General features: G+C 39.7%; 1 protein-coding gene and 2 long non-coding RNA genes across 3 annotated transcripts; 2 read left to right on the top strand and 1 right to left on the bottom strand.

The window, feature by feature from the left end:
* Positions 1-3,893: 3,893 nt before the first annotated feature.
* On the top strand, positions 3,894-5,558 carry LOC131256785 (uncharacterized). Its single transcript, XR_009176944.1, has 2 exons — positions 3,894-4,347; positions 5,020-5,558. It is a non-coding gene; the product is annotated as an uncharacterized LOC131256785 (long non-coding RNA).
* Positions 5,559-10,583: 5,025 nt separating this feature from the next.
* Positions 10,584-18,955, top strand: LOC131256784 (uncharacterized). The gene is made up of 14 exons (XR_009176943.1): positions 10,584-10,780; positions 10,932-10,997; positions 11,217-11,273; positions 11,386-11,473; positions 14,514-14,579; positions 15,753-15,860; positions 15,982-16,077; positions 16,185-16,282; positions 16,399-16,537; positions 16,723-16,820; positions 17,023-17,594; positions 18,131-18,282; positions 18,371-18,445; positions 18,576-18,955. It is a non-coding gene; the product is annotated as an uncharacterized LOC131256784 (long non-coding RNA).
* A 2,301-nt stretch (positions 18,956-21,256) lies between these two features.
* LOC131256362 (mitogen-activated protein kinase kinase 7-like) lies at positions 21,257-22,156 on the bottom strand. The gene has a single exon (XM_058257301.1). The coding sequence runs from the start codon at positions 22,154-22,156 to the stop codon at positions 21,257-21,259; it is 900 nt and encodes a 299-aa protein (XP_058113284.1).
* Positions 22,157-26,269: the final 4,113 nt, after the last annotated feature.

Raw genomic sequence — 26,269 nt, 5'->3', positions numbered from 1 at the left:
CGGTTTGCGAGATATGTCTGTTTTAAGGTTCTGACAGTCTTGATAACTTCTGCCTCTAATTGGGCCTTCTTTGATCCATCTTGGACATGAAAGTGTTTGCGACCTACTGTATATTAGTCCCCTCCACTTCGAAAGAACTCATCCTCGAGTTCTCATGCTGCTTCGGTTCTTGATACTCGGTCCGGTGCGCCGTAACGATACCTGGATCAAAAGTTATGATCAATTTACGGTCCGCCTTCTTTTGGTCCAACCATGCTAGGAATGTATCTATGAAACGTTCTACATCAAACCCCTCAACTTGAAAAAAACTTGTCCTCAAGTTACTCGAGGAACTTGGCTCATGATTCTAAGATAACTTTGATGCCGATGTTTATTAGCCATTTTCTTGTACTTGGCATTGAGTTGACATAATACATGTACTCATGCTTTCCTTGACTAGTATCGATTAGTTCCTTCACTTATGCCTTTAAGATCTCATATTCTTTTTAATAATGTGGGCATTTAGATAGACTTGCCCTTGAGACAAGATCAATGTGGTTTTTTATATATTGCATGAGAGGCAATTTGTTAGGGAGTTCATCAAGCACAACTACCTTGAACTCTTGCAACATTGGTTCTAAATCCTCCGGGATGTTCATAGGCTCCATATATTTTTCCTTTTCTACTAATGCACTTCCATCTCATGTTTTCTCAAATTATTTTATGAAATCCTGTTTGGGTATGAGAGATTGTTCCTCAACTTTAGAAGTCTTGGGTTGGTTCTCCGTTCTCATAGGGAGGAAGTCAATCTTTCTATCATCGTTAGTAAATTTAAATACGTTATCTTGACCTATAGGCGTAGTAATAACATCAATATTATTTTGCCATGGTCGACCAAGTAACATATGACAAACTTCCATGTTGATTATGTAACAAAGTACTTGATTATTATAATTTTTACCAATTGAAAATGAGACAGTGCATTATTCGGTTACCTCTGTTTTCTTGACCTCCTTAATCCATCCAATCGTATACGGAGATGGATGCTTTTCTATTTTCAGTTGCAGCTTTTCCACCATTATTTTTGACATGAGATTCTCACTCTTCCTGACATCAATGATCATATTACACTCCTTGGCTTACAATGCACCTCGTTCGAAAGATGTTGTCTTGTTGTAGATCTATTTCTACCTTCGGCATGTATAACGGCTTCCTCATGATCAAAGTGGTGGCCTGCGATTTACCATCATCTGATGGTGCTCTACAAAAATCAGGGTTGTGTCGTACAACGACTATGGGTGGTTGAGCATCGCTTTGAGCTCGGGGCAGATTAACGCATCTGCAATACAGTTGAGGGTTGCCTGCAGCCCTTGCATGATCAATTGATTCTCCTGGTGGAAAGTTTCCATCCTTTTCGAAAGATAACGAATCCTTGGATCACCATCCACAGGATTTTGGCTCATACATTCGTTGTTTGCCATTGGCCCGAGAGGAATTCTCGCCCTGATACCAATTGACGCAGGGATGAACGTGATGATGTCGATCACCATCTTCCTCAAGGATAACTACTTCGAATCCACGAAGCTTCTCTAGACTTCTCATAAAGACTTTTCGAATCCACGAGGAAAAAACGAGAAAATAGAAATAATATTCATGAAAATTTATAAATTGATTAATTCATAATAAAAACGAATTTACAACCCTTTAAATAGTGATACCAAACCTTGAAAGAAGTTTCGGCATCAGACTCCAACTCAAACTCCCTAAAATTCGTAACTTATTATAAATAGTAAATTTACTATTTAACCACTTTATTCTCCTAATTTTTCTAAGCACTTTTCATGTTGGACACAACATCTAAATCCCAATGGATGAAGAGTTATAATCAAACCAAAACTTATTAAAAATAGTAAAAATGGAAATAAACATGGAATTTGACCATCGATCTGATGGAATCTCGCAAATTCAACGTGGGCAACCTGGGATGTTCGAGTTGGTTGGCTATTGTAGCCCATCCTACACCAAAATCATATATGGTACGTCAAGTAGCTCATTCCGATTTGTGAGATATGTCTGTTTTACAATCTTGATGACTTCTGCCTTCTGTTGGGTTTTCTCTGATCCATCTTGGACATGAAAGTGTCTGTGACCCACTCTACATAAGTCCCCTCTACTTCAAAAAAACTTGTCTTCGAGTTCTCGTGCTGCTTCGGTTCTTGATATTAGGTCTGGTATGCCGTAACAGTACCCGGATCAAAAGTTATGGTCAAATTACGGTTTACCTTCTTTTGGTCCAACCATGTTAGGAATGTATTGGTGCCACGTCCTACATCAAAATCTAACCATCATGTGAGCCTCCACCTGAAGGTTTTTGAGTGGTAATTAATTTATTCTATGTCATGGTCCACATTAATTGGATTGACTTGCTTTTCAGATAATCTGATTTGAATTTTATATATTTATAGGGTTTTGTTGATGTGGGCATGCTTATCACTAGAGTTAGCAACATCATCAAACGTAAGTACATGGGGTGATCTATTGTTGATTCCAATCATTCATTCATTCATACTACTATGAGCAAGCCATGTTGCAAAATTTAGATGATCCCAAGCTTTTGATTAGTAGCATAAAAATGTAGAGTCAAGATTAACCGAAGAAACAAACGAATACAATAATCATATGGAAACATAGTAGATAGATCTCACTTTGTATTTCTCTTTATTTTAAAATAGTACTTTGATTTAATGATTATAACCATGTAATTTATGGTTCGTAAACAATGGATGGTCGTAACAAATTTGCCCCATTTAAAGGTAAGGATTGGATCCTTACTCTTGCTTGAGTGGTAGACTCTCACGAGTTTCAACACCCGGTCAAGGGTTCGAGTATCCATAGGTGGTGAAATTCCACTAGCGTGAGTGCGTGTGTTTTTTTTTTTTTTTTTTTAAAGGTAAGGATAATTTGATTGGTCTAGTTCTTGTACCATGGCTTGCCCTAAATGTATTAATCAATGAATGGTTCGGATTGACGTTAAGTCACTCATGTGTGGTTTAAAAGGCTTAGTGATGTTGCTAAGGTCCCTAAAGGTGGGGACTGTTACCAAAACCCACATTTACAAGCAATTTAGTTGAATAAAAGGGTACTACACCAAAAATCTTAATTAGGAACGGCTATGTGCTTGGTTCAAAAACGGTTGTAAACCGTTTCCAATCAGTAACTGTTCGTATAAAAGCTACGTTCTACCCCTGCCCTTTATAAGCCCCATTATGATGTAAGGGTTTTATCCACGCTGTTCATTCATTTTCTTATATGATTTTATGGCATGATTCCGAAAACGAGGTAGAACCAATGTTGAAGTGGGCCACAAAAGTATGGATTGAATGCCCACCATTAAAAACTTTTTGGGAGCTGTAAAAGTTTCAGATCTAGTTGATATTTGTGTTTTCACTTCATCCAGGTCTACTTGACCTTATGAATAGGCTGGATGGTAAATAAACGTCACGATGGCCCCTTGAAAGTTTTCAATGGTGGCTGTCATTATCACCGTTGTTTTCTTTGGTGTGGTCGACTTGAGTTGTGGGCCTGCCTCGTCTTTGGCATCGTACTGTAAAATGATCTGAGAAAGGGGATGAATGGTGTGGATAAAATGCTTACATCACAGTGTGCCTACAGAGCCCTTCTTAGACCGATTATCATCTGGCGGGGTAGGACCCAATGTACGCCGATTTTCTACCGAAGCCATTTCGCAGTTACAGCGCAATTGCTGGGTGGGGCCACTGCAATGTAAATGAGAAATCCATTCCGTTCATACGTTTTGCGAGCTTATTTCAGGACATTAAACAAAAAATGAGGAGCATAAAAATCTCGAGTGGGTCACACGGAGGGAATCCATGGGGATTCGGTGAGAACTGTTGAAACATTCTCATGGCTATAAGAGTTTTGTATCAGCCTTTCTTTTTGGCGTTTTCACTTCATCATATTGAGAATGACCTTACGGTTTGGATAGCATATAAACTCAGCCCCAGCTCTCTGCCTCATCCAAAACCCTAACCTTACTTCCCCAAAATCCTTCCGCCACAACGCCCTCTTGTTCAACCTCATCATCTCCAAGCTCTTCCACGACATGGAGCAGATCCTCCTCTAGATGAAGCAGTAGCAGCACCGTTTCGTCCCCAAAGAATCCCTCTTCTGCCACGTCATCTCCTCCTATGGCTGCTCCTGCATGCCCGGCCCCGTCCTCCTCACCTTCGACCAAATCCCTTCCTTTGGCTTCCAAAGAATAGTCACATCTCTCAATTTCCTTCTCAGTGCACTCTTGGGTTGTAGAGAATTCAAAAATTTTCAGGAATTTTATCTGCATCTTGATCGGTACACAGTTCCTAATGCCTATACTTACAATGTTTTGATAAATGCCTGTTGTTCGAATAAGTCTTTGTGTGATGCTTGGAACCTGTTCGATGAAATGCGTAGGAGGGGAATTTAGTCAAATGTCATTACTTACAGAACTTTGGATGACATGCTTGGAACCTGTTCGATGAAATGTGTAGGAGGGGAATTCAGTCAAATTTCTGTTTTATCTCACAATGGTCACCGTAAATTTTGTGCTTGTGGATTGTACAAGTGGGAAAGTGCAGTGATATCATGTAATCCATGATTTTCTATTCAAGTCAAACCAGGGGAAACATTAATGATTACACTTTACCTTCTTTTTATTCCATGGATTCCCATGCATCAAAAGGCCCCTTAGCATCCATATTGAGTGTCTCCAACTTTGGATCGTGTTACTTTCAAGTTAGATAGTTTGAGAACAAGTCGCCAAGTCTTTTAACCATGTTTGGGAACTGTAGACACATCAATATTCTCATGAAACCATTGTTTTCATGCAATGATTCAATTTTCTGTCCTTGCATTGCTACTATGCTACGCTAGCGCATGTCTCTCTCAAATGCTGCGCATGAACTTGTGGTTGTGATCAGTTAATCATTTTACCATAAACATCTCTTAAGAACTCATCATTGCCTTGTGATTGTTATTTTTTAGGGCTGCAGAGAAGATGAAACCCAAGGAATTGGAATCTCAGGTCCCTGAGAAAGATGTTTCCAAAGACAAGCATTGATTTATCTTAGGCAGGTAGTTTGTAGTATTAACTTGCTGCTTTGCTTGTAAATCTTGAAACATCACCTTGGTCTAGAGCAGAGGAATTGTAGGATCTTCAACGCGAGGCAATTTCACATCTTACTTGGGTTATCAATTATGATTTTTTTTTTTCCTTGATTGGAATATCTTAGCCCCAGAATCTTGGATCTCCCTTTAGTCAAATGTTGACTTTTGCTGAATCCCTTTTCGTAGCCATAAATCTGTAGATAAGAAATTCAAAGGTTATTGGCCATGGTGGGGTCTTATATAATTCCTCTTGGGAGCAAGGTTTCAAATCTTGGACATTGACTTGTCTGGAGCATATGAACATTTCATGGGGTGACAGTTTTCAACCAACAAGACCATATGGACTCTATTTCCTCCAGTTGTTAACATGTTAGTGCAGAATCATATGAGTGAATTAGAAGCTTGGTTTTCAAGGAGGATAGACGCTCCAAAAGATTTAGATGTCACAAACACATCACTGAATTCGATGACCTGTCTTGACCGCTTTGGAAAATTAACCTTGATGCAGTAAGCATCCCAGAAGTAGTTGTCTGGTGGCTTGCTTAGTTGGAAATTGGGCCATAACATTGGGGAAAAAAAAAACTCCAAATTTACATGGCTCACCCGATGAATAGATCTGTGCACTGATTGGACGATTTAGATGTCACAAACACATCATTACGGCCTCACAATGCTAGGTTTTGCCACCATTCTTTTCAACGAGAAAAATAATAGATGCTACCCATTTCACTGGACAGAAGGACGCTCACGTACATAAAAAAATCGGAGGTAGTGGGCCAACCTATTCGAGGGGTTGGATGTCATGGGCTCTTCTTCACTGTAGCTCTGTTTTTATTTATTATTTATTATAATAGAAGTGAGGTAACTCTTTTGAAGGTTTCTTCTCCTGAAATTTGTGAAATTCTCAGGTACCCATTTATGTTCTTAATGTATAATGTCCTTCTGGGAGTAAATGATATCTGTTTTCAGTCTCATTTGGAGTTTTGATTGCATGCAGTGGTGCTTATTGTTGGGATTTTATCTGCTAGGTGTTCTTTTCTTCCATGCGAGCAGCTGCTACCCAACTGCTGCGTTGTTGATCTTCTTGGCCGGGCTGGATATTTGGCTGATGTTGTCCTTGCATCCCATGTTGCTGCCAGGCAATGGCCCGTCCACAGTGGGTCTCACCAAATCAAACAGTTGAGATTGGCTGTGAAGACAACCTTTCTCACAGCAGGCTATATGGTTACTTTCTCTTCATTTATTTTCAAACTCTCAGAGATGGGTGTTGGAGTCTGCTTTGGTTTCTTACTAGTTTTGGCAATTTGTACTCTGGTCCCACAGCTTGTTAGGTTCTACACAAGAATTGGGTTCAAGGCCGTGCATGAAGTTACCAGTTCGTCGATGGGTGACCTGGCTCACATGTTGGTATGGGGAGGGAAGGGAACTAGAATGGATGCAGATATTGAAGAGCTTCTCGTGAAATGGGGCAGCAGGTTTAAAGCTCAGAATTGAAATCCAAATGGAATTCAGACTTTTACAAACTTAAGCGAGCGAACTGTTTTGTTGATTTATTCTTGAGGTGAGTAGTGGTGGTTTTTTTTTTTTTTTTCTTTCTTTCTTTCTTTTTACAATTATCTGTCACATGCAATTTGCACAACATTTTTTGCTGAAATACATTCACCTAATCTTTACTGCTCATTGATCATCACAAATCCTGCACATGTTTTGTATGTCCGCACATGTAAGGAATCACTGTTCTTGTATAGACCCACTGATTTGATAAATACCCCCCATCCCTTCTGCTTTTTATCAGATAATAATACTAAATTAGAAAGTAGACATGATGGGTGCATTTTTATCAGGTTGCAACAGACACAGGGTACTTTCTCATATTGATCTCAACTGTTCATGTTTGCTAATTTCTTGTAATCATGCATCATTGATGTTCCTATAACCTTTGAATCCTATAACCTTTGAATCTTGGATTTGAACATGACTCATTAAAAATTTTACTTTTCAATATTCCATGTTCCTATTCATGCACAATCATCCGAAACCAATTTTCTTCAAATGGCACTAGTAGCATATAATCCACAACATGATTCGGTTCAGATCATCATCTAAGATACAATTCAGTGGTGGATAACACCCGCAATGGATATATTAATTTTCAAATTATATTTTCAACAGTAACGGGTTGGACGATATTTCATTTCTTTTATGGTGGTTGACATGCAGAGCTAGTGGAACCAGAATAGGATACAGAGACCTCTTCATAGTACATGTGGCAGAACCCGTCTCTCTAAGTTATAGCCTAAAATTTCTGATTGGTCTAGCAGTCCTAAACTCTAACTCAGGTACACTTGTTTGTTGAGAGAAGAATGTTGGATAATTTTTATTTTTAATCATCCAATAAATGTCCGCCAATCTGATAGTCAGATAATCAAATAAGCTAAGTGCCTGATTATAATCCATGACACTCTTCTAGGGCATCTAAGTTATTTTTTCTTCCAAGCATCGTCTTTGGAATATATAATAATTTAATTCCTAAGCTAAGTTTCACTATTGGCAATTTAGAATTTGGCTGGAATTCAATTCCTGATTTTAAGCCATTTACTATCCTTTCTAAAAGGCTACTTCTCAAATTCTTATAGATTGGATTCAAATTTGAAGTTGTCAAACACAAATAATGCACTGAAATTCTCAAGAATCCAATTACTAGTCGTGATTGAGGTCCCTGGTTTAGCCATGAGAAAGAAAGGGAGGATGCATTTTATTTATTTTTTAATGTATGTTAAATTGATCTCATGTGAAATTTTTTAATATGAAATTTTCAGTGTATATGTTTTTCATTCACACAGTAAGCATTTATAAATATAATGGTCTGAATATATTTATTTTCAAAAAATTGATTGATAGAATACTAATTGTAAGGATTAATTGGAATTCCAACAATACAAATTCAAATTTTGAATGGACCAAAATATACAGTCAATTATAAATTAAAAAAAGAAGTTTGAAGGTGTCTCTAACCTCTTTGAAGTCACCCGTGCTGCCAAAGGAAAAGAAAAAGAAGTTTACGAAGGAGAAGGTATGTTTTGTAGTTTTTTTTTTTTTTCACATGGCTGCTTGCTTTTGGGATATGGAATAGAAACCTCTTGGTTTTATACTATTTCCCAAACTCCACCTCCTTATTTTATGCATGACTTGGAGGTGCTTACACTAATAGATCCTTAAGCAGTCAACAGAAAAAGTCAGTCTTGCCCTTGGTTAAGTACAAATATCACTATTTTGCCATGCATTTGAATTAATCTTCTTTTATATACTAAAATTTAATTTGGTCTTACTAACAGGTGAAACCAGTCATGTCATATTTACTTCTTCGAGAGAACTCTGCTTTACCGATTGCTGCATATCAGGTAATTACAGTTGTTATTACGCCTTTCAAGTATATCTTACCCATCTTAAACTTATATTCTACCTCATTCATCATTGTTATCTTAGTTTTCCTTCCAGCCATTTGGGCTTGGTTGTTAAATGGCACATAAGCAAATGTTTTATGGTTGGTTATACAACCTATGAAAGAGCATAACTGCTCCATCTTTCTCTATGTTTGATTCATTCACTATTAGTTCGTCGACAAGACCTCTTGAAAAGGTAAACACTATATTTTTGCTATCGTCCAGTTTTTATTTATCTTGAACAGGGATTACCCTGCTTTCTAATTTTATCATAGACTAATTGTTTATCTCTACGCCTCTTTCCATTTCAGGCCGTTTTAGTCCCATGAATGTCAAGTTCCTTGAAGAGGATGCGGCTGGAAATTGGACTGGAGATTTTTCTATATTTGCACACAATTCAGGTATTGCTCTATTTCTCTTCCTTTTTAATAGATATTTTCTAGAGCTTTGCTAAGTGCACCTGGCATGTTCAATGAAGCTCATTTTCACACCACAAACATGGCACATGGCACATAGCTAGGTGCCAGATCCAAACCATCCATCAGGTTGGTCTGACCCTCTGCATGTTTTTCCAAAAGTTTATGCATGGGATGGCAGGAAGATTAACATTACCTGTAACCAGCTGTAGGTTAAAATGATCTAGAGCCATTCACAACACTCGCAAAACATGAGCAAGATCTGATCCATTATCAATGATGAGAAGGGCGTGGAATTCAAACAGTCTGAACAGGTCCCCACAATCGCATAGTGGTGGGCTTCACCTCTATGGTTGAGTTTCAAATCAAGCATCAGGAACTGAACAAAGAGAACTAGTGAGGGATGTTAGAGGTATGATCAACTTATCCATTAGTCAGTATCGAACAATGTTTCTTCTGAACTAATTGATTTGAAAATTTCAGCCTGTAATATCTATTCTATGATCAATGGTCCTAACTATCCTAAAAAGGGCAGTTTTGTTGTAGTGATGGTGGAATCAATTTGTATAGCCAACCCCGTTAGTAGAGATAAATATTTGGTTGTTCTGTAGAATTTATTTCTATATTTGGATTTTTGGAGTTGTTCAGCTTGTGATAGAAAGACAGACATTCCAGAATGTACTGGAAGGCTGTGCTATAAATTGCAGATCCATATGCATGATGTTATGATGATTTTTTATGAAATATAGCTGCAGTTTATTGCCTGGTTCCCGCGATGGGGAATTTCTGGGTGAGATGCCCTTCCTCCTGTTGTGTGATTACACTTGATAACCTTATATGGTGCTATGCCATTTATGGATTATATATCTTATTCTATCTAATTCCATTTGTATGATTGCTGTAAACGTTTTTTTTGGAGTTCTAGCTGGCACAGAAAATTTCAGAGTTAGGTTTGTTTTGATCTTGCTTCGTCACTTTCTTTTTAGTTTGGTTAAATTTCAAGAATATGATTTTGCAAATGCAGGGTTATGATCTCATCTAGTGGGAACAATTTAAAACTGCTTTGTCACCTTTTTGGACTGTATGTTTTGATTGTATTGGTGGACTGCGTCCCAAGTACATCTTGTATAGCTTGATTAGTTGTTTCTAGAGACTGGACATGATAGATGTAATGCAGGTTTTGGAGAAAATAGAGAGCAAACTTGGAAGATCTAGGCATTCTTACAGGAAGAGAGGTGAGATGCAACCTGAACTTCTCAATCTCCAGCAATTTAAATAATTTCCAGAATGCAGATAAATTTTTTATAACTGGGAATTGATTTTGTGCAACTAGGAATCCTTATAACTGTCTTCAGCAGTGATATGTCATTTTCCGGCAGCTAGGACAATAATTCAACCTCCAAAAATATAAATTCCAGCATTCAACAGATTTATTTTTTTTGGAATAAATCAATGTTAGTTATTTCCTGAATACATGACTAAATACAGAGTTATTTCCTAAATGCCTGCTATTCTTTATGGGCTTGGCTTTTAGTTATTTGTTCTCCTTGGCGTTTGTATGATTGTGCTGTGTAAATGTATTTAAATATTCTAATATTTAACTGCAGGCCCTTGACACATTCAACACAGCAGTTGTATCGCCTATATACTATGTGATGTTTACGTCCTGCGGTCTATGTGAAGGTAACACCTGAGGATGTTCATAAGTTCAACTTGCCCCCAGAATGTGTCAATAAAACTCCATCTGGTGAAACTTTTGTTAAACCAAATTTACAGAAGGTTCTGTTACTAATCTGTCACTAAATGTTTCAATTCGTTCTCTGAAGCCATGGCCAGCTGTTAGATGAAGGCTTGTACATTTTGTGCAGAGCCATGGACATGTAAATACATATGCTCTCAGATAATGACATAGAGGTCATTTCTCTTTCAGGGCATACTTCCAGAAATTCTCGAAGAATTATTGGCTGCTCGTAAAAGGGCTAAAGCAGATCTTAAGGTGTTTTAGTTTATTTTATTATGATGAATGTATTTTACATTTCTAGCTGTTATTGAGCACTGTACAATTTACTTTTATATATGTGCGCGCGCCTGTGCACACGTCTTTATTTCATCGTTTCTTGCATGCTTATTGTTGATGATCAATGATTAAACCCTTTCTGGTTGTGTTAATCTTGCATTCTTTAGATGGTTAATTACAAGTTATATCATGTTTCAGGAAGCAAAGGATCCATTTGAGAAGGCTGTACTGAATGGTCGTCAGCTGGCTCTGAAAGTAAAACTCACCACCATCCTTTTGTTTTCTATTCAACCATTCTTTTCATGTGAATCTACCCTTGTGATATTCTGATGCTCTGTTCCTTCTGGAATGTGTGTTGATTTTTCAGATAAGTGCGAACTCAGTGTATGGATTTACTGGAGCTACAGTGGGACAGCTACCTTGTTTGGAGATATCTTCCAGTGTGACAAGCTATGGTAATTAGAAGTTCTTTCCACATTACCATCTCCCTCATCATACTTATTTTTTAGTGTATTTAAAAAAAAATAAAATTAGTTGAGGAGATTTCAAAGAAATTCCTTTCTTTCCATGACCTTGTAACTGCCTTAAACATCCCAGGTCTGGATTGACTTGGATGAGAAAACCTAAGTGCAACCATAGCCACCAAGCGTTGTGAATTTGTCGTCTACAAGCTTCTTCGTCTGCTTAAAAGTAGACCTTTCGCCTCAGTTCCTATGCAACTGAGGCTAAAATGTAGACTTTTCTCCTCGGTTCCTATGGAGAAATCGGGCCCACAGAGCAACGACTGCTAGTGGCAGGGTGAGTAGCTAATCTGTTTCTATTCCACACGCGCTAGGGGCGGTGGATCCACAGCTTCCCCGCAATTTAACCCAAACACGTTTGTTGGTAAAACCAGGATCTACATTTTCATTTCTCTTCCAAACATGGAGTGGGATGGCCTCCAAGCCATGGTATTACACAAAAATCCTGGCACCATGTAATTATTACATTGTGCTAATTCCATCCCACCAAAACCTATCTAATCCCATGCACCAAACACCCCCTAAGGCTGTCAAAGGTCAGGGCTGAAGTCCGTCCACGCCTGACTGACAAAGTGAAAAACATAGTACCGAGTGTCTAGGCCATGATGGGCCAAAACAAATGGCCGGAGCATGGACCATGATGCTTATGCATGACTGCTGCCCAACCACCAATTATCTGCCAGATATGGGCTGTTCATTAAGGGTCCGTTTGGATACTAGCAAATAAGTAGCTTTTTTAACTTATATAAGTTAATAAGTTACTTTTCTTAAATAAGTTAGTGTACTTTGATTATTTTCTAGGAAAATTAACTTATTTTTATAAGGTTTTTTTTAAAAAAAAAAAAATAAATTTATTTTAATTATTGCTTTTCAATTTTCAAAAGTAACTTATTTCTTATGTTTTGGCGGGTGAAAAATTATTTAAGAGAATATGCTTTTTGTGACTACAAACCCTTTTTTCTGAGTTCATAAGATTGAAAATCATCCAACGAATGAGTAAATGATCTAGTGAGCATTACATGATGATAGCCCATGGCAAGGTGGTCCCACATACAATCCATATAAAAAAGGTCTGCCCTAATGATTAATGGCTTGCATCCAAGGCAAGCCCCACATGATGAGAAACTCACATACAACGTGGGACCCACATGATGAGCTATCCACATCAAGGGTGAGCTCCACATGATGGGCAAGGCAATTAATAATGGTGGGCCCCACATGATGGATGATCCACATCAAGGTAGGCCCCACATGATGGACAATACACATCAAAGGTCGGCCTAATGATGAGTAGCCCGTATCCAAGGCGGGTCCCACATGATAGATGGCCCACATTGGAGGCAGGCCCACATGATGGATGGTCAATATCAAAGGTGGGCCTGACATGATGGCTAGTGGATATTGAAGATGGATTACACATGATGGACAATAACATTGGTGGTGGGCCTCACATGATGAATGACTAACATCAAATGTAGGTCCTATATACCTAATGAACTGTGCAGGTTAAAAGGTTAGTTCCTAATGATGAATGGCCCACAACCAAGGTGCACCCTCCATGATGAATGTGAGGGAACTAAATAGTCTCTCGAGGTAATTACTTGTGATGTTGAAAATCAAATATGCTTTTCTACTTTTTAGATTACCAAACGTACTGATCTCCTGATTAAGTAGAAATCAAGATAATGTAAAGCAACTTTTATTACGGACTGGTTATTAGTCTTAGAGTACATTTGTGGTCCATGCCACATTTCGGGAAAACCTTGTTTTAAATGATTGGAATTGCAGTTTATTACGGACTGGTGATTAGTTTTAGAGTACATTTGGTTGCCACTAAAGAGATTTTTCTTCTTATTTCACAATTTACAGAAACCTACTAAGAGCCTAAGAGTAGAAATTCCAAAGTCATAAATTTGTTTTTCCATGCCTGTGAAATGCTCATGAGCCAAATGCAGCCTGAATGACTTTCTAATGTAAGATGTTAGAAACTATTCATGAAATGTAGGTTCCAGGGTGTGTTTAGCAGTTCAAAGAGTGGTTGATGGGTGCATATAAATGTTGATTTCACTGTACAGGTTCTGATTTCAGTATCGAAAACCAATCTCATTCTCCTCTACATCAGGAATGTTGAAGAGTTTCTATTTAGATCGCAAAGGATATACACTTTATTCTGGAAAATTCTGAGCAAACTATCAGGACCAATATTGATCCTTGGTTCAAGGATGTTGGATCCAGGGAATGATTATAGAGTTGTGGATGACTCTTCTATTCCCTTACAACATTGAGATCAAGCCACCTGAAGATGAGACCCACCTTCTCAACTGGAAATCCCAACTGGAAGAAGACATGGAAGTGATCCAGTTTCGGGACAACAGAAACCACATCATGGAGATACTCACAGCAAATGATCTTGACTGTGATGATCTGGGTTCAATCTGCCTTGCGGATACGATGGTTCTCAGTAATTACATAGAAGATTTTTATTTTTATTTTTTTCAGGTCAAAGTCATATTTATGTGTATTTATGTGTTTGACACACAAAAGAATCCAAGAGCTGACTCTCTTTTGCATGCTGAGATCAATCCAAGGCCATGACAATGCCAAGAACAACCACCTAGTGACTTCTCTATTGCTCAGTTCCGGTTTCTGGAGCGACTACTTGTCGTCCATGGGCACTAGTGCTATAAGAGGATTACCCAAATGGTAAGAACTACAGAATCCCTTCTTTCTCTGCTTTCACTCAACACAAAATTGTATATTTATATGGGTTGCATGGCTAATTCGTACTCGTGGAAACTACATTGCATTCAGATCTGCTATTTATATGGGGGATTTTTGTTTTAGACATGATGTAGACGATTAAACCTTCATGTGTTTTAGATTATATTTTATTTTTTCTCTTTCCTTTTCTTGAAAGAAAAAGTATTGTACAATGCTTCTAGATTGTTACATATATTCCCTTCTTCCATGTTAGGGGCCTATTGTTACCACAATCCGAGCTTTACTGATACCTCATCCAATGAAGGAACTTCGAGTAAAGGTGAGCAGTCCCACCTTTTTATTTTGTGTTCCATCTCTTCTAGATTCTTAAATATCTTGTTTAGAAGAAATGATGAATTGCTGCTGATCAATAAGGCGACATGAGAAAGTTATTTTTTTCTTTAGCGAGACGTGAAATAGTTACTTTTCTTTTCTTTGGGGAGATGTGAAAATTGAAATAGTGTGGAAGTAGAAAACAGAAAAAGGATTCAAATGTCATTATCTTTTGGCATATGGTTTAATTGTTGTGCCCTTTTGGGAGTGCACCAACTAGGGAACTGCATTGGACCAGGCATTACATATCTAAGTCCGCATCAATAATGCATTAGTTTTTGTACTAAATCTATTTACAAGCTCTGACGTGTGGAATCTGTTCAGAATTCAGCAACTATCAGTTCAAATTCACAGTAAGACACAAAAATCACATCTCCAATCCAAGAATACAATCTTGGCTGTCTGGATTGCTGATTTTTCACCAGTATAGGATGATTATAGCTGAAATGAGGACATATTTGAGGTGGATTGTCATTCTCTGTGTAGTCTCTTTTAAAATCAATCACTCAGTTAGATGTTGTTCACTTCTTTTCTTTTTTTGAGAATTAGAAATATAGATAATTCAAAAATAAAAAATAAAAAATCAAGAACAATGTATCATCCTCCAGTAATCTCTACATGTTGAAATTATGTCATTATTTCATATCTCTATGATTTGGCCTTTGAGCAGAGAAATGCCTTTCGGGTTCTATAGCACACAATTCTAAAACATAGCATTTTGACTTGATGAAAGAGTTGCAGCTACTAATCTTAGATGCACGATCCTTCTATGAAGGTGCTGGTCCCGCTTCGAATCAGGCTTCATACTCACACTCCTCCCACTTGCTAGCTGTTTCATACTTGCTAACAGTTTAAAAGGGACACTTCCCTTCTCTTGTACCAGAATCTGTTGCCACTTTGCTCCATGCTTCATGCAACTATAATACTAATATTCTTATAGAAATTGAGTAATGTATTTCTTGTTAAATCATGCACAATGGGAGTTGGTGTTAGGGTAAAGGGTTTGCGTGAAGCTTTTTTTTTTTTCCCCTTTCAAGATTCTTCATTTTTTGGGTTGAGAATATGATATTTTTTCCTTGGTTTTCGTTCATGGAGACTATTAATGCATCGTTTATGACAGTGGTATGCCAGAGTGTAAGCTTGGACTGAATGACAGAGTCCTTTTGGAGGCTCAAGGTCGAACAACAAAGGGAAAAGCCATTGATCTGGATGATATCAAGTTTCATCAGTATGTTGTGAACTCGTTGTTTTAGTTTGATTCTTTCTGATTGTTTATCAACCATCGCAATGAGAGACTACTTGTTGTGTTCTGTGGCAACTTGCATTCTGACTGCTCACTTTTGGTCTAGGTGTGTGTGTTTGGCCCGTTTTGAAAATGACAGGACAATATCCTTCATTCCGCCCGATGGATCCTTGATTTGATGACCTACAGACTCAGTACTCAGGTTTATGTTTTGCTTCCGCAATGTATATTGGCTAATGCTGCTACTACCGCCAACCCAGTTTCAGAACTTATAATGTTTATTGAGGCTAATTCCATCTTTGGTTTCAGGTCAAACCTTTGATCTAGGTCGAAGCTCAAGTTGAAAGGCATTCGAGAAGTCATATAGAGATCATGGTAAAGGCGAGGAGTCAGTTCAAGGAGCGCAGGTGCATTTATATTGTCACTGGCCAATGGTTTTTTGCTGCTGGACACTTTCTTCTTAGTGTCAATAGGGGAAATTTGATTTGTTACTCTCCTGATTTTGCTCTGCTTCATTATACAGCACAGCTACAAATGTGGAGATTGAGCTACCTGTACCTGCAGATGCAACAACCCCCAATATAAGGACTTCCATGGGTTCTGCAGCATAACCTGAAAATGATGCGTTGCACTGGAAAATAAAATCTTTTCGTGGTGGCAAGGTTTAATGCTAAACTCCCCCTTTTCCAACTGCTGGCTGTCAGTGTTTAAGGATGGTCTCTTGATATGTTTTAAACTGATCAATTAGGAATATATGCTAAGAGAAGAATTTAGTCTTCCCAGTATACCTTTTTACATAATGGGATAATACAGAGCATCACTTCACTTTTCTCACATTTTGTCAAAGGTGTGAAGGAGCTTGAGGCAAAATGGATTGGATGGGCTGGTCTATATGTACCGGATGAAATTGGGCAGCAATCACTTACCAAAGCACTAGCAGAAAAGGTTTGTGAGATGTAATTTTCATTATTAACTTGTTTTTGGCTTTGAATTTATAAATATATTGGCTGTTTCCCTTTAGATCTAGCATTAAGAGTTTGATACCTTAGTTTTATGGGTTGACATAGATTTTCCTCTGTGAAGAGTCAATGTTAACATTTTTGGTTTTGGATTGCCTTATGAAGTGTGTTTCACTCATTGCAAACAGAAATGCGTTCCGATCTTCCTTGGTAAGGAGACAGTTAATCTGTACTATGACGGCTATTGTAACCATATCTTGTGGCATCTTTTCAATTACCTTGGGCTTCCACATGAAGATTGTAGGCCTGCAACGACCCACAGTCTCCAGCCTCAGTTTGATTCATATAAAAAGGCAAACCAAATGTTTGCTGATATGGTGGCCAGGCATTATGAAGATGGGGATGTTGTTTGGTGCCATGATTACCATCTCATGTTTCTTCCAAAATTCCTGAAGGAGTATAACAGCAAAATGAAATTGGATGGTTCCTCCACACGCCCTTTCCATCTTCTGAGGTCCACAGGACGCTGCTGTCTTGGTCAGAGTTGCTGATTTCAGTTCTTGCAGCTGATTTGGGAATGGTGGATTGGGTGAAGAGGCTTGCGAAAAATCCCTGTGATCCTGGTTTCGGGATGGCAACGGAACAACCTAGGTGGAGGGTGCATAGAATTGCAGGGCACTGGGAACGGGTGCTTCTAGCCCGAGCGGTGTTACTGCAAAGAAGGCATGTCTGTTTGAGTGCTGAGGGGTCTCTCTTGCAGGTATGTTGTTGTTTCTTTGAGATTATTGTGAGTTCTTCTAACATTTCTTTCATTTTCCATTCCTGTTATTTTAGTAAACCAGAATGTATCAGTACTTAAGTATAGCTGTTAAACTCAAATCAGGGTAAAGTCTCAGTGACTATCAATTGACAAATGGCAGATTGAATGTTTCATTGGATTTTCTTGTCATAATGGCAGTTGCTGAAATGTAATTCGAATGCATGTTGCCTAATGGATATTTTCTTACCTAAATTGGTTGGTTCAATGTCATACGACGCAATTTAACTGCAGTTGGGTGTTCTGTTGGCATTCACCTAAATGTTACTTTCTATGATATTTCTATGTTTGTGCAAAATGCAGTTAGTTGATTGGTATGATGGCTACATATTTCTGTGCTTGATCTGTATGTTACTATTTATAGGTAGCGATTGGTATGATGGCTACATATTTCTGTGCTTGATCTGTATGTTACTATTTATAGGTAGCGATGGCCTAGAAAAGATGAATTCATGATCTTTCTTGTACCAGAAGGGCAGGGACTGGCACTACTGCAGATATGATCGGGCAAAACTGATAGAGAAAATCGCTATGTTTGGAAGGAAGATTTGTTAGTATTTTCTCTTCAACATCATTTTAGCATGACTAAACAATTGTCTTGGAAGATTTGTTAATACTTCGAACACTGATTGTAAGTTTGACACCTTTTTTGTTTACTTCTATTATGAATTTATATCGGAAACCTGAGAATTAAGCAGTGGTATTGGTGGTGAGTGTAGAAACGTGAGTTGCAATCAACTTCAGGGCGAATTGGGTGGCCAATTTGGTGGACAACTAACTGGTCTCTCGACATTGTGAGTTAGTTCTCTCTTCTCATTAAAATAGCAACAATTCTTAGCTGCTTTAGCATCATGGGAAAATGTTTTCTCATTATTCTATTGTTGACAATGAGTGAAATTGCTTATGTTGAGTTTCCTTATTCAGGTACACTGTAGAAGCCCTGGAGATGCTGTTGTTGCCCATGGCAAAAGATGGTACTGAGGCTCTTGGCTCAATGGGAAATGATGCTCCTTTGGCTGTGATGTCCAACAGAGATAAACTTACATTTGAGTATTTCAAGTAGATGTTTGCTCAGGTTACAAACCCACTGATTGATCCGATCCGAGAGAAAATAGTCGTGTGGAAGGGGACCTTACTGAAACAGTTCATGTGGAAGGCTATGTAGCAGTTTGTTTGTTTTGAAAACTCTAAATACACCAGTAATTGTTTTGTTGATTGTTGTCTTGATGGATGTTAAATGGGTGAAACATGCACAGGTTCAATCATTGGTTGATTATAATATTGTTAGCTTTTGTTGATAGAAACTAGATTTAGCCTTGATTATTGATAAATGATGTTAAAAATTGAATTTAGCATTAGTTGATGCCAACAAAGGCTAAATCTATCTTTAGTTTCAGTTTTGCCTTAGTTACCTAAACTGAGACTACAACTCTCATGGCTAAAGGCTTTAGCCTCGGTTGTTGAGAACCGAGGTTAAAAATAGATTTAGCTTCGATTGGAGGCAATTGAGGCTAAAATTTGGATTTAGTCATAGTCGAAAACAATGGAGGCTAAAATTTTGATTTAGCCTCATTTTGAGAAGACTGAAGCTAAAAAGATTCTTTTAGCATCACTTGAAGAACGGAGGCTATAAAAGTCATTTTAGCCTCGGTTGCTAAAACTGAGGAAAGCCTTTAGCCACGGGGGTTTCAACATCGGTTTGGATAATTGAGACTAAAGGCTCTAGCCTGTTTACATTTTTAGCCACAGTTTTGAACAGAGGCTAAAGCCCTCTTTTCTTGGTAGTGGATCTCCTGATTAAGTAGAAATCAAGATAATGTAAAGCAACTTTTATGGGCTAAACACCCCCTACCCTACCATGCATGACACATGACAAGCCAGATCATGGCCTGTGATACTTATGCACTGCCGCAGCCCAACCACCACTTATCTGCAAGATCTGGGCTGTTCATTGAGTGTACCCCACCATGCATGACATATGACAAAAATGCCCTCGATATCCTAAATGTCCTCGCCTGACTGGCGTCTCTCATAAAATTTCTCGTAGATTGTGCAATTCCACGGGCTATAGAAATGATCCCCATTTATGGACAGTCTAGATCATCAAACCATGGTGTCCACTTGCACAAATCTTAGGCCCTTAGCAGATTGAACGTGGACCCTTGCTGCATTTCTCTTCTTGCGAGTCTTTTTGCAACCCGTCAATTGAAAGGTGGACGTCATTATCCCAACTGTTTCCTGTAGTGTGGTCTGCTTGGTCTTTGAATCTCCCTCAATTTTGAGTTCATGCCCTAAAATGAGCTGGAAAATTAGATGGACGGCTTGGATAAAACATATACATCATGGTGGGGCTCACGGAGCTTTGGCACAAGCTAGCTGGCTGGTGCTGGGTCACTAGCCAAACCACGTCGAGGCTGATCCACTCCATGGATATGTACTGTTGTGGCCCATCGAAGCATTTATTTCCAAACATATAGAAAGCTCAGATCTCTCACACGTATTTCATACCTGGAAGCGTGCAAACGTGTGGAATTAACAAACTTTCATTAGACGGGGTTGTTCTCTCTCTCTCTCTCTCTCTCTCTCTCTCTCAACACTACATAAAGGGCATTGGCGTCATTTCTTGATATATTCAAACCACCAAAACCAAAGCCCCAGCCTCTTTCACCCGCTTCTCTTTCTCTCCTTCACAACAACAGCTTTTCACCCCTCCCTCTCTCTCTCTCTCTCTCTCTCTCTCTCTCTCTCTCTCACGCAAATGACAATCACCACTGTCCAATCTCTCCTCCTCCTAACCCTCCCCTTCCTTCTGATCCATCTTGGCCATGTAACTTTTCATGACCCTCTCTACATCAATTGTATAACCCACAAATGGAAGGGCTGGGATTGTCTCGTCGATGATATATTTAGGGAATGGTTTATTCACAGTGGCTCCCAACAGATCAATGGTCTGGATCACTGGATGATGGGCTTCACTTGTACAAACTAAAAGCCCGAGCACACGTGTGCATCTTCTCCTGTTGAAGATCATATCAAGAAATGCCTCAACGCCAACGGAGTTCGACCGGGGGACCCTCCATAGATTAGTATATAATCCTAAGATCGTATCAATCGGATGATCTCAACCGTTGATTAATACGCACCGGTTAGTTGAATGTTCACCAATAGCCTATTGGCCACATCAATCCATTGTAATAATCTTCTTACGACTGGGACCACAAAATGAACGGTTACATTTGATATCAGCGAGTCCCAGATCAACAATTTCTAACTGCATGAGTATGAACTATCATAGTCCGCCAGAGTATTAAAGTGTTTCTAAAAAAGAAATAACGGTAACCAAACGAACGAAACCGTCAAAGATACAAAGAAAACAATAACAAGAAAGAGAATTCCCATTTCGACATTTCTAATTTCCCAATATATCCACGTTTCACATCATCTTATCATACACCAACAATCCAGCAGCAAAAGGGCAAATCAGTAAAAAGAAAAGAGAGAGAAAAATTTAGCCACGAAAAGGGTAGAAAAACAAACAAAAGAAAATGCAGCAAAGAGAAGGATAGATCGAAGAAAAGGGTAAAAACGGAATCAGATAGAAAAATTCACTGAGCAGTGTGAGATGACGAAGAAGGTTCTTCATGTGGATTCTGATCATTCAAATGCTGGGCATTGTTACCGTCCTGGTGCTTAGTAATGAATGCATGCTCCAACAGTTTTATTGGTTTCCACCGATCAGACGGTTCTTTATGCATGCAATGCGATATAAATTTCTTGAAATCCTCTGATGAGTCTTCTCGCGTCAGCGGCCTCTGTTTTTCTTCCCACACGTACAGTTGGTACATTAACTCGGGATTTTGGTTGGCATATGGGCCCATGATCGGATGTCTCCCAATATGGCCATGCAGAATAGTCATTCCGAAGCCCCATATGTCACTGGCATATCCATCACAAGGGTATTCGCGGAGCTTGTCTGGGCACCTGTATCCATACGACGTCCCTTTCCATCTCTCAAAGGTGACCGTCTCCCCGGGCAGCTTCTTGCTATTACCAAGACCACAAATCTTGACCTGATCCTCACCATTGATGAGGATATTCTCAGGGTTGACGTCGCCGTGGACGATCCTTTTGCTGTGAAGGTAGTTGAGCCCTTGAAGGATCTGGTGGGCGTACCTGGAGAGTGTTGGCTCAGGGATGGGACCGCAGGAGCCAATGTTGCTGCCGTCCACGTATTCGAGGACGATTTTGAATTCGTCCCCCTCTCCAAAATTACCACGGTGCTTGACGATGAAGGGGCTATTAGAATCGCGGAGGTACTCGTTCTCGCGGTAGATTTGGAGACGGCCGATTGCTGAAATGGGGCGATCAACGAATTCCTTGACGGCGTGGAATTCGCCAGTGCAGCGGTCGCGGAGTTGACGGATAATGGCTCTTTGACTGTTGCTGATGATCTTGACAAACTGTAGGTTGGCCTCTTTGATGGACGATGCCGATGAAGACGACATGGCTGAGCAGGGAATGAGGACAGCGAAGGAAAATGTGGTGAGGGAGGGAGAGATTCTTGAGGAGACGGGAGTTTCTTGAGAGCGGAGAGACGAGAGTTTCTTGAGAGCGAAGGAAAATGTGGTGAGGGAGGGAGAGATTCTTGAGGAGAGAGACGAGAGTTTCTTGAGAGCGGTGGGTCGGGTGGAAAGCGGACTGACTATATAGATGCTCGATTGACGTCAGCAAGTTCCGTGGGTCTGATCATGAGGTATCTGTTATATCAAAACCGTCCATCCATTTTTCGAGCTCGTACTAAGGCTTGAGACAAAAAATTAAGACGGACCTAACTATCAAGTGGACCACAGCACAGAAAACAGTGGGACTGACGCCCACCATTAAAAACCTCTAAAGGCCACGAGAGTTTTAGATCAATCTGATATTTGTGCTTTCTCTTCTTTCATGTCTTTTTTAACTTTTGAACAGGTTGGATTTCAAATAAACATTATGGTGGGCCTTATGACAGTTTCAACGGTGGAAATCACTCTCCCCATTGTTTTCTGGTGGGGTCCAATACAGATTTTTTCTACCTCATTCTTTGGCTCATGCCCTAAAATGATATCTCAAAATGGATGGACAGTGTGGATTCAACACATACATCATAGTGGGGCCCACATAACTCGGTGACGTCACTTCAGCAGTGGACTCGCTACTCAACCTGTCAGTATCTAATCCGCGTGCATTTAAAATAGGGCAGGATATGAATTTCCCACAACCTTGCAGTTGAGAACCCGTGCAAGGAAAAGGCCTGTGGGCCCACTACGATGTCTGTATCACATCCACTCCGTGCATCAGTTGATCCAGACTAGTTTAGGACAGTAACTGAAAAAACAAGCTGATCCAATACTCAGCTGGGTGAAAGCGCAGGCAACAGTAGGAATTAAATGCCCACCATCAAGACCTTGTTGGGGCTGGTGTAAGTTTTGGATCATGTAGATACTTGTTTCTACGTGATGAACTTGAGTTTTGGGCCTAGACAGATTTTGGTGCGACTGACTAAATTGATGTGCTGCAATTGATGGATGGAGTGGATTTAATAATGGTGACCCCACAGAACTCCTTAGTTGCACGGCCAGGTGAACAAGCTTTGCAGAGAAATGGCGACGATTTAGCATGGGAGCAAGGAGTTGAATTTAAAAAAGTTCATGTTCACCGCCATTTTACAAAGGAAACGGATTGGGTACTCCCCCTGACACCAGCCCCGTGGCTGATGGTCGGTGCTCTGTGGGCCCCACCATGATGTTTGTATTTCATCCATTCCGTTCATCCATTTTTAAAGATCATTTTAGGTCTAAATCCCAAAAATTAGTGGGATATAAATCTCAGTGGACCACACCACAGGAAAACAATAGTGATTGGATATCCATCATTTAAATCCTCCTAAGGCCCACTGTACTGTTTATTTGAAATCCAATCTGTTGATTAGGTCATAAAGACCCAGATAAAGGGAAAAAATAAATATCAACTTGATCCAATCTTTTATGGCCCTTAAAAAAGTTTTTAATGATTGACGTTCATTCAACACTGTTTTCTGTAATGTGGTCCACCTGATATTGGGATATACCTAATGATTTTTCTAATACCATAAAATGATCTAAAAAAAATAGATGGACGGCATGGATGAAACATATACATCATGGTGGGGCCCACGAATCACTGACAACCAGCCATCGGCTGGTGGCAGGGGGAGTAGCCAATCCGTTTCCCGATCAAAACCTTACAGGTGGCACGCATTGATGACATCTACAATTCATTGGGTGGGCCCCACCATGAAGAGCTCTACAGCTTATCATTGATAGGTCCACGTTGGCTGACACGTGAACATATGGGAAATTATCCATCAGATCGTGTTCCATTGACGTGATTTTGGAGATACAGACTCCTTGAAAGGGCCCATCTGATGAACGGTCCAGATCTGTTCTCATTTTGCCACGCATATGGTTTATTTATTTATTTTTTTTTTTAAGAAGAGGTTTTCTCTCGTCCGACACACAAACAGGCCTAATCATTAGGGCTGCCAATGGGCGGGGCTGAAGTCCGTCCACGTCTGGTTGACAAAGTCATAAACATAGTACAGAGTGTCTGGGCCATGATGGGCCAAAACAAATAGCCGGATCAGGGATCATGACGCTTATGCATGACTGCTGCCAAACCACCAATTATCCGCAAGATCTGGGCTGTTCATCGGCTCGTTTGGATACCAGCAAATAAGTAGCTTTTTTTAACTTATATAAATTAATAAGAGCGTGGTAACACATGCATGACGCTCGGGCGTGGGCAGTGTCGCTATAGTGGTGCTAGTTGAGCCTAGTCGCGATGGATTTGAAATGAGACATGGCTTTATAGGTGACTGAGAACGGTTGGATTTTTAATCCGAAACGGAAAGCCATTTTTTTAAATGGTTAGCTGCCTAAAAAGCTATAAAGATCCGAAAATGGACGGGCCATGATGATCCAACAGTCAGATCTTCCAATTCGACGACCAGAAACGGCTGAAATTAACCATCAATGTTCAGAAACATTTTTTAAATGTTTTGAACTATTGATGATCATCAACCAATGATCCACTCCCTTGTGCCTATATAAACTAGACTATTCCAGTCCAAATTTCATTAACTCGAACATAAATATTTTTCCTTTCATCAATTCTCCATATAACATTTCCTTCATAGAATATTGTAAATGCATCCACTATATGATTCTGCTAGAAGATCTGCTGCATTGAATTGTTTCTAAGTAGACCCATTGTGATTGCTACACGCTGGATCCAAACAGGCTTATCTTAGGGCCCGTTTGGCCGGGTGGATTGGAAGGGATTGAATGGTATTAGGGTGGATGGCATGGATTTCAAGGTAATGGTGGTGTTGTCAGTGGATTGTCTTCGGATCCATAGGATTGCTATATCGAGTCTGTTTGGCACGCCCGGCCAATCCTGAGATTAAACCTTCCTATCCCTTCCAATCCCTCGAACCAAACATGTCCCAGGCAAATTTGAACGGAATAGGGTGGATTGTATGAGATTTAAAGGTAATGACGGTGTTATCAATGGATTGTCTTAAGATCTATGGGATTGCTATTTCTTGGGATTAGATCACCCAATTTGTTTGGCACGCCCGACCAATCCCAGGATTTAACTTCCAATACCATCCAATCCCTTCCAATCCACCCAGTCAAACGGGCCCTTATCCTAGAATCAATTCGCCAGTAACCCATCAGCAATTGATAAGGGGTGCATCATACTCTAAGGAAAGCATATATTTTCACGTGATTCATTCAGCTTATTGAATTATTTTTCATTTTTTGGTATATCCAACTTATTTTCCCAACTATACCACAAAAATGCCCTTGAAATCCTAAATGTCCTCGCCTGATGGGCGTCTCTGGTAAAATTTCTCGTAGATTGTGCAATTCCACGGACTATCGAAATGAGGCCCATTTATGGACAGTCTAGATCATCAGACCATGGTGTCCATTTGCACAAATCTTACGCCCTTGCTGCATTTCTTTTCCTGCGAGTCTTTTTGCATACCGTCAATTGAAAGGTTGACGTCGTTATCGCTACTGTTCTCTGTGGTGTGGTTCACTTGGTCTTTGGATATCCCTCAATTTTAAGTTAACGGCCTAAAATGAGCTGGAAAATTAGATGGACGGCGTAGATAAAAACATATACATAATGGTGAGGCTCATGGGGCTTTGACACAAGCTAGCCGGCTGGTGTGGGGTCACCAGCCAAACCGCGTCCAAGCTGATCCACTCCTTGGATACGTACTGTTGTCGCCCATCTAAGCATTTATTTCCAAACATATAGAAAGCTCAGGTCTCTCACACGTATTTCATACCTGCAAGCGTGCAAACGTGTGGAATTAGCAAACTCTCTCTCTCTCTCTCTCTCTCTCAACACTGCATAAAGGGCACTGGCGTCATTTCTTGATATATTCAAACCAACAAAACCAAAGCCCAAGCCTGTTTCACCCGCTTCTCTTCTCTCCTTAACAACAACAGCTTTTCATCCATCCCTCCCTCCCTCCCTCCCTCTCTCTCTCTCTCTCTCTCTCTCTCTCTCTCTCTCTCACGCAA

The sequence above is a fragment of the Magnolia sinica genome, chromosome 9 (genome assembly GCF_029962835.1).
Source record: "Magnolia sinica isolate HGM2019 chromosome 9, MsV1, whole genome shotgun sequence".
NCBI lineage: Eukaryota > Viridiplantae > Streptophyta > Magnoliopsida > Magnoliales > Magnoliaceae > Magnolia > Magnolia sinica.
This window is presented reverse-complemented; position numbering and strand designations above follow the sequence as displayed.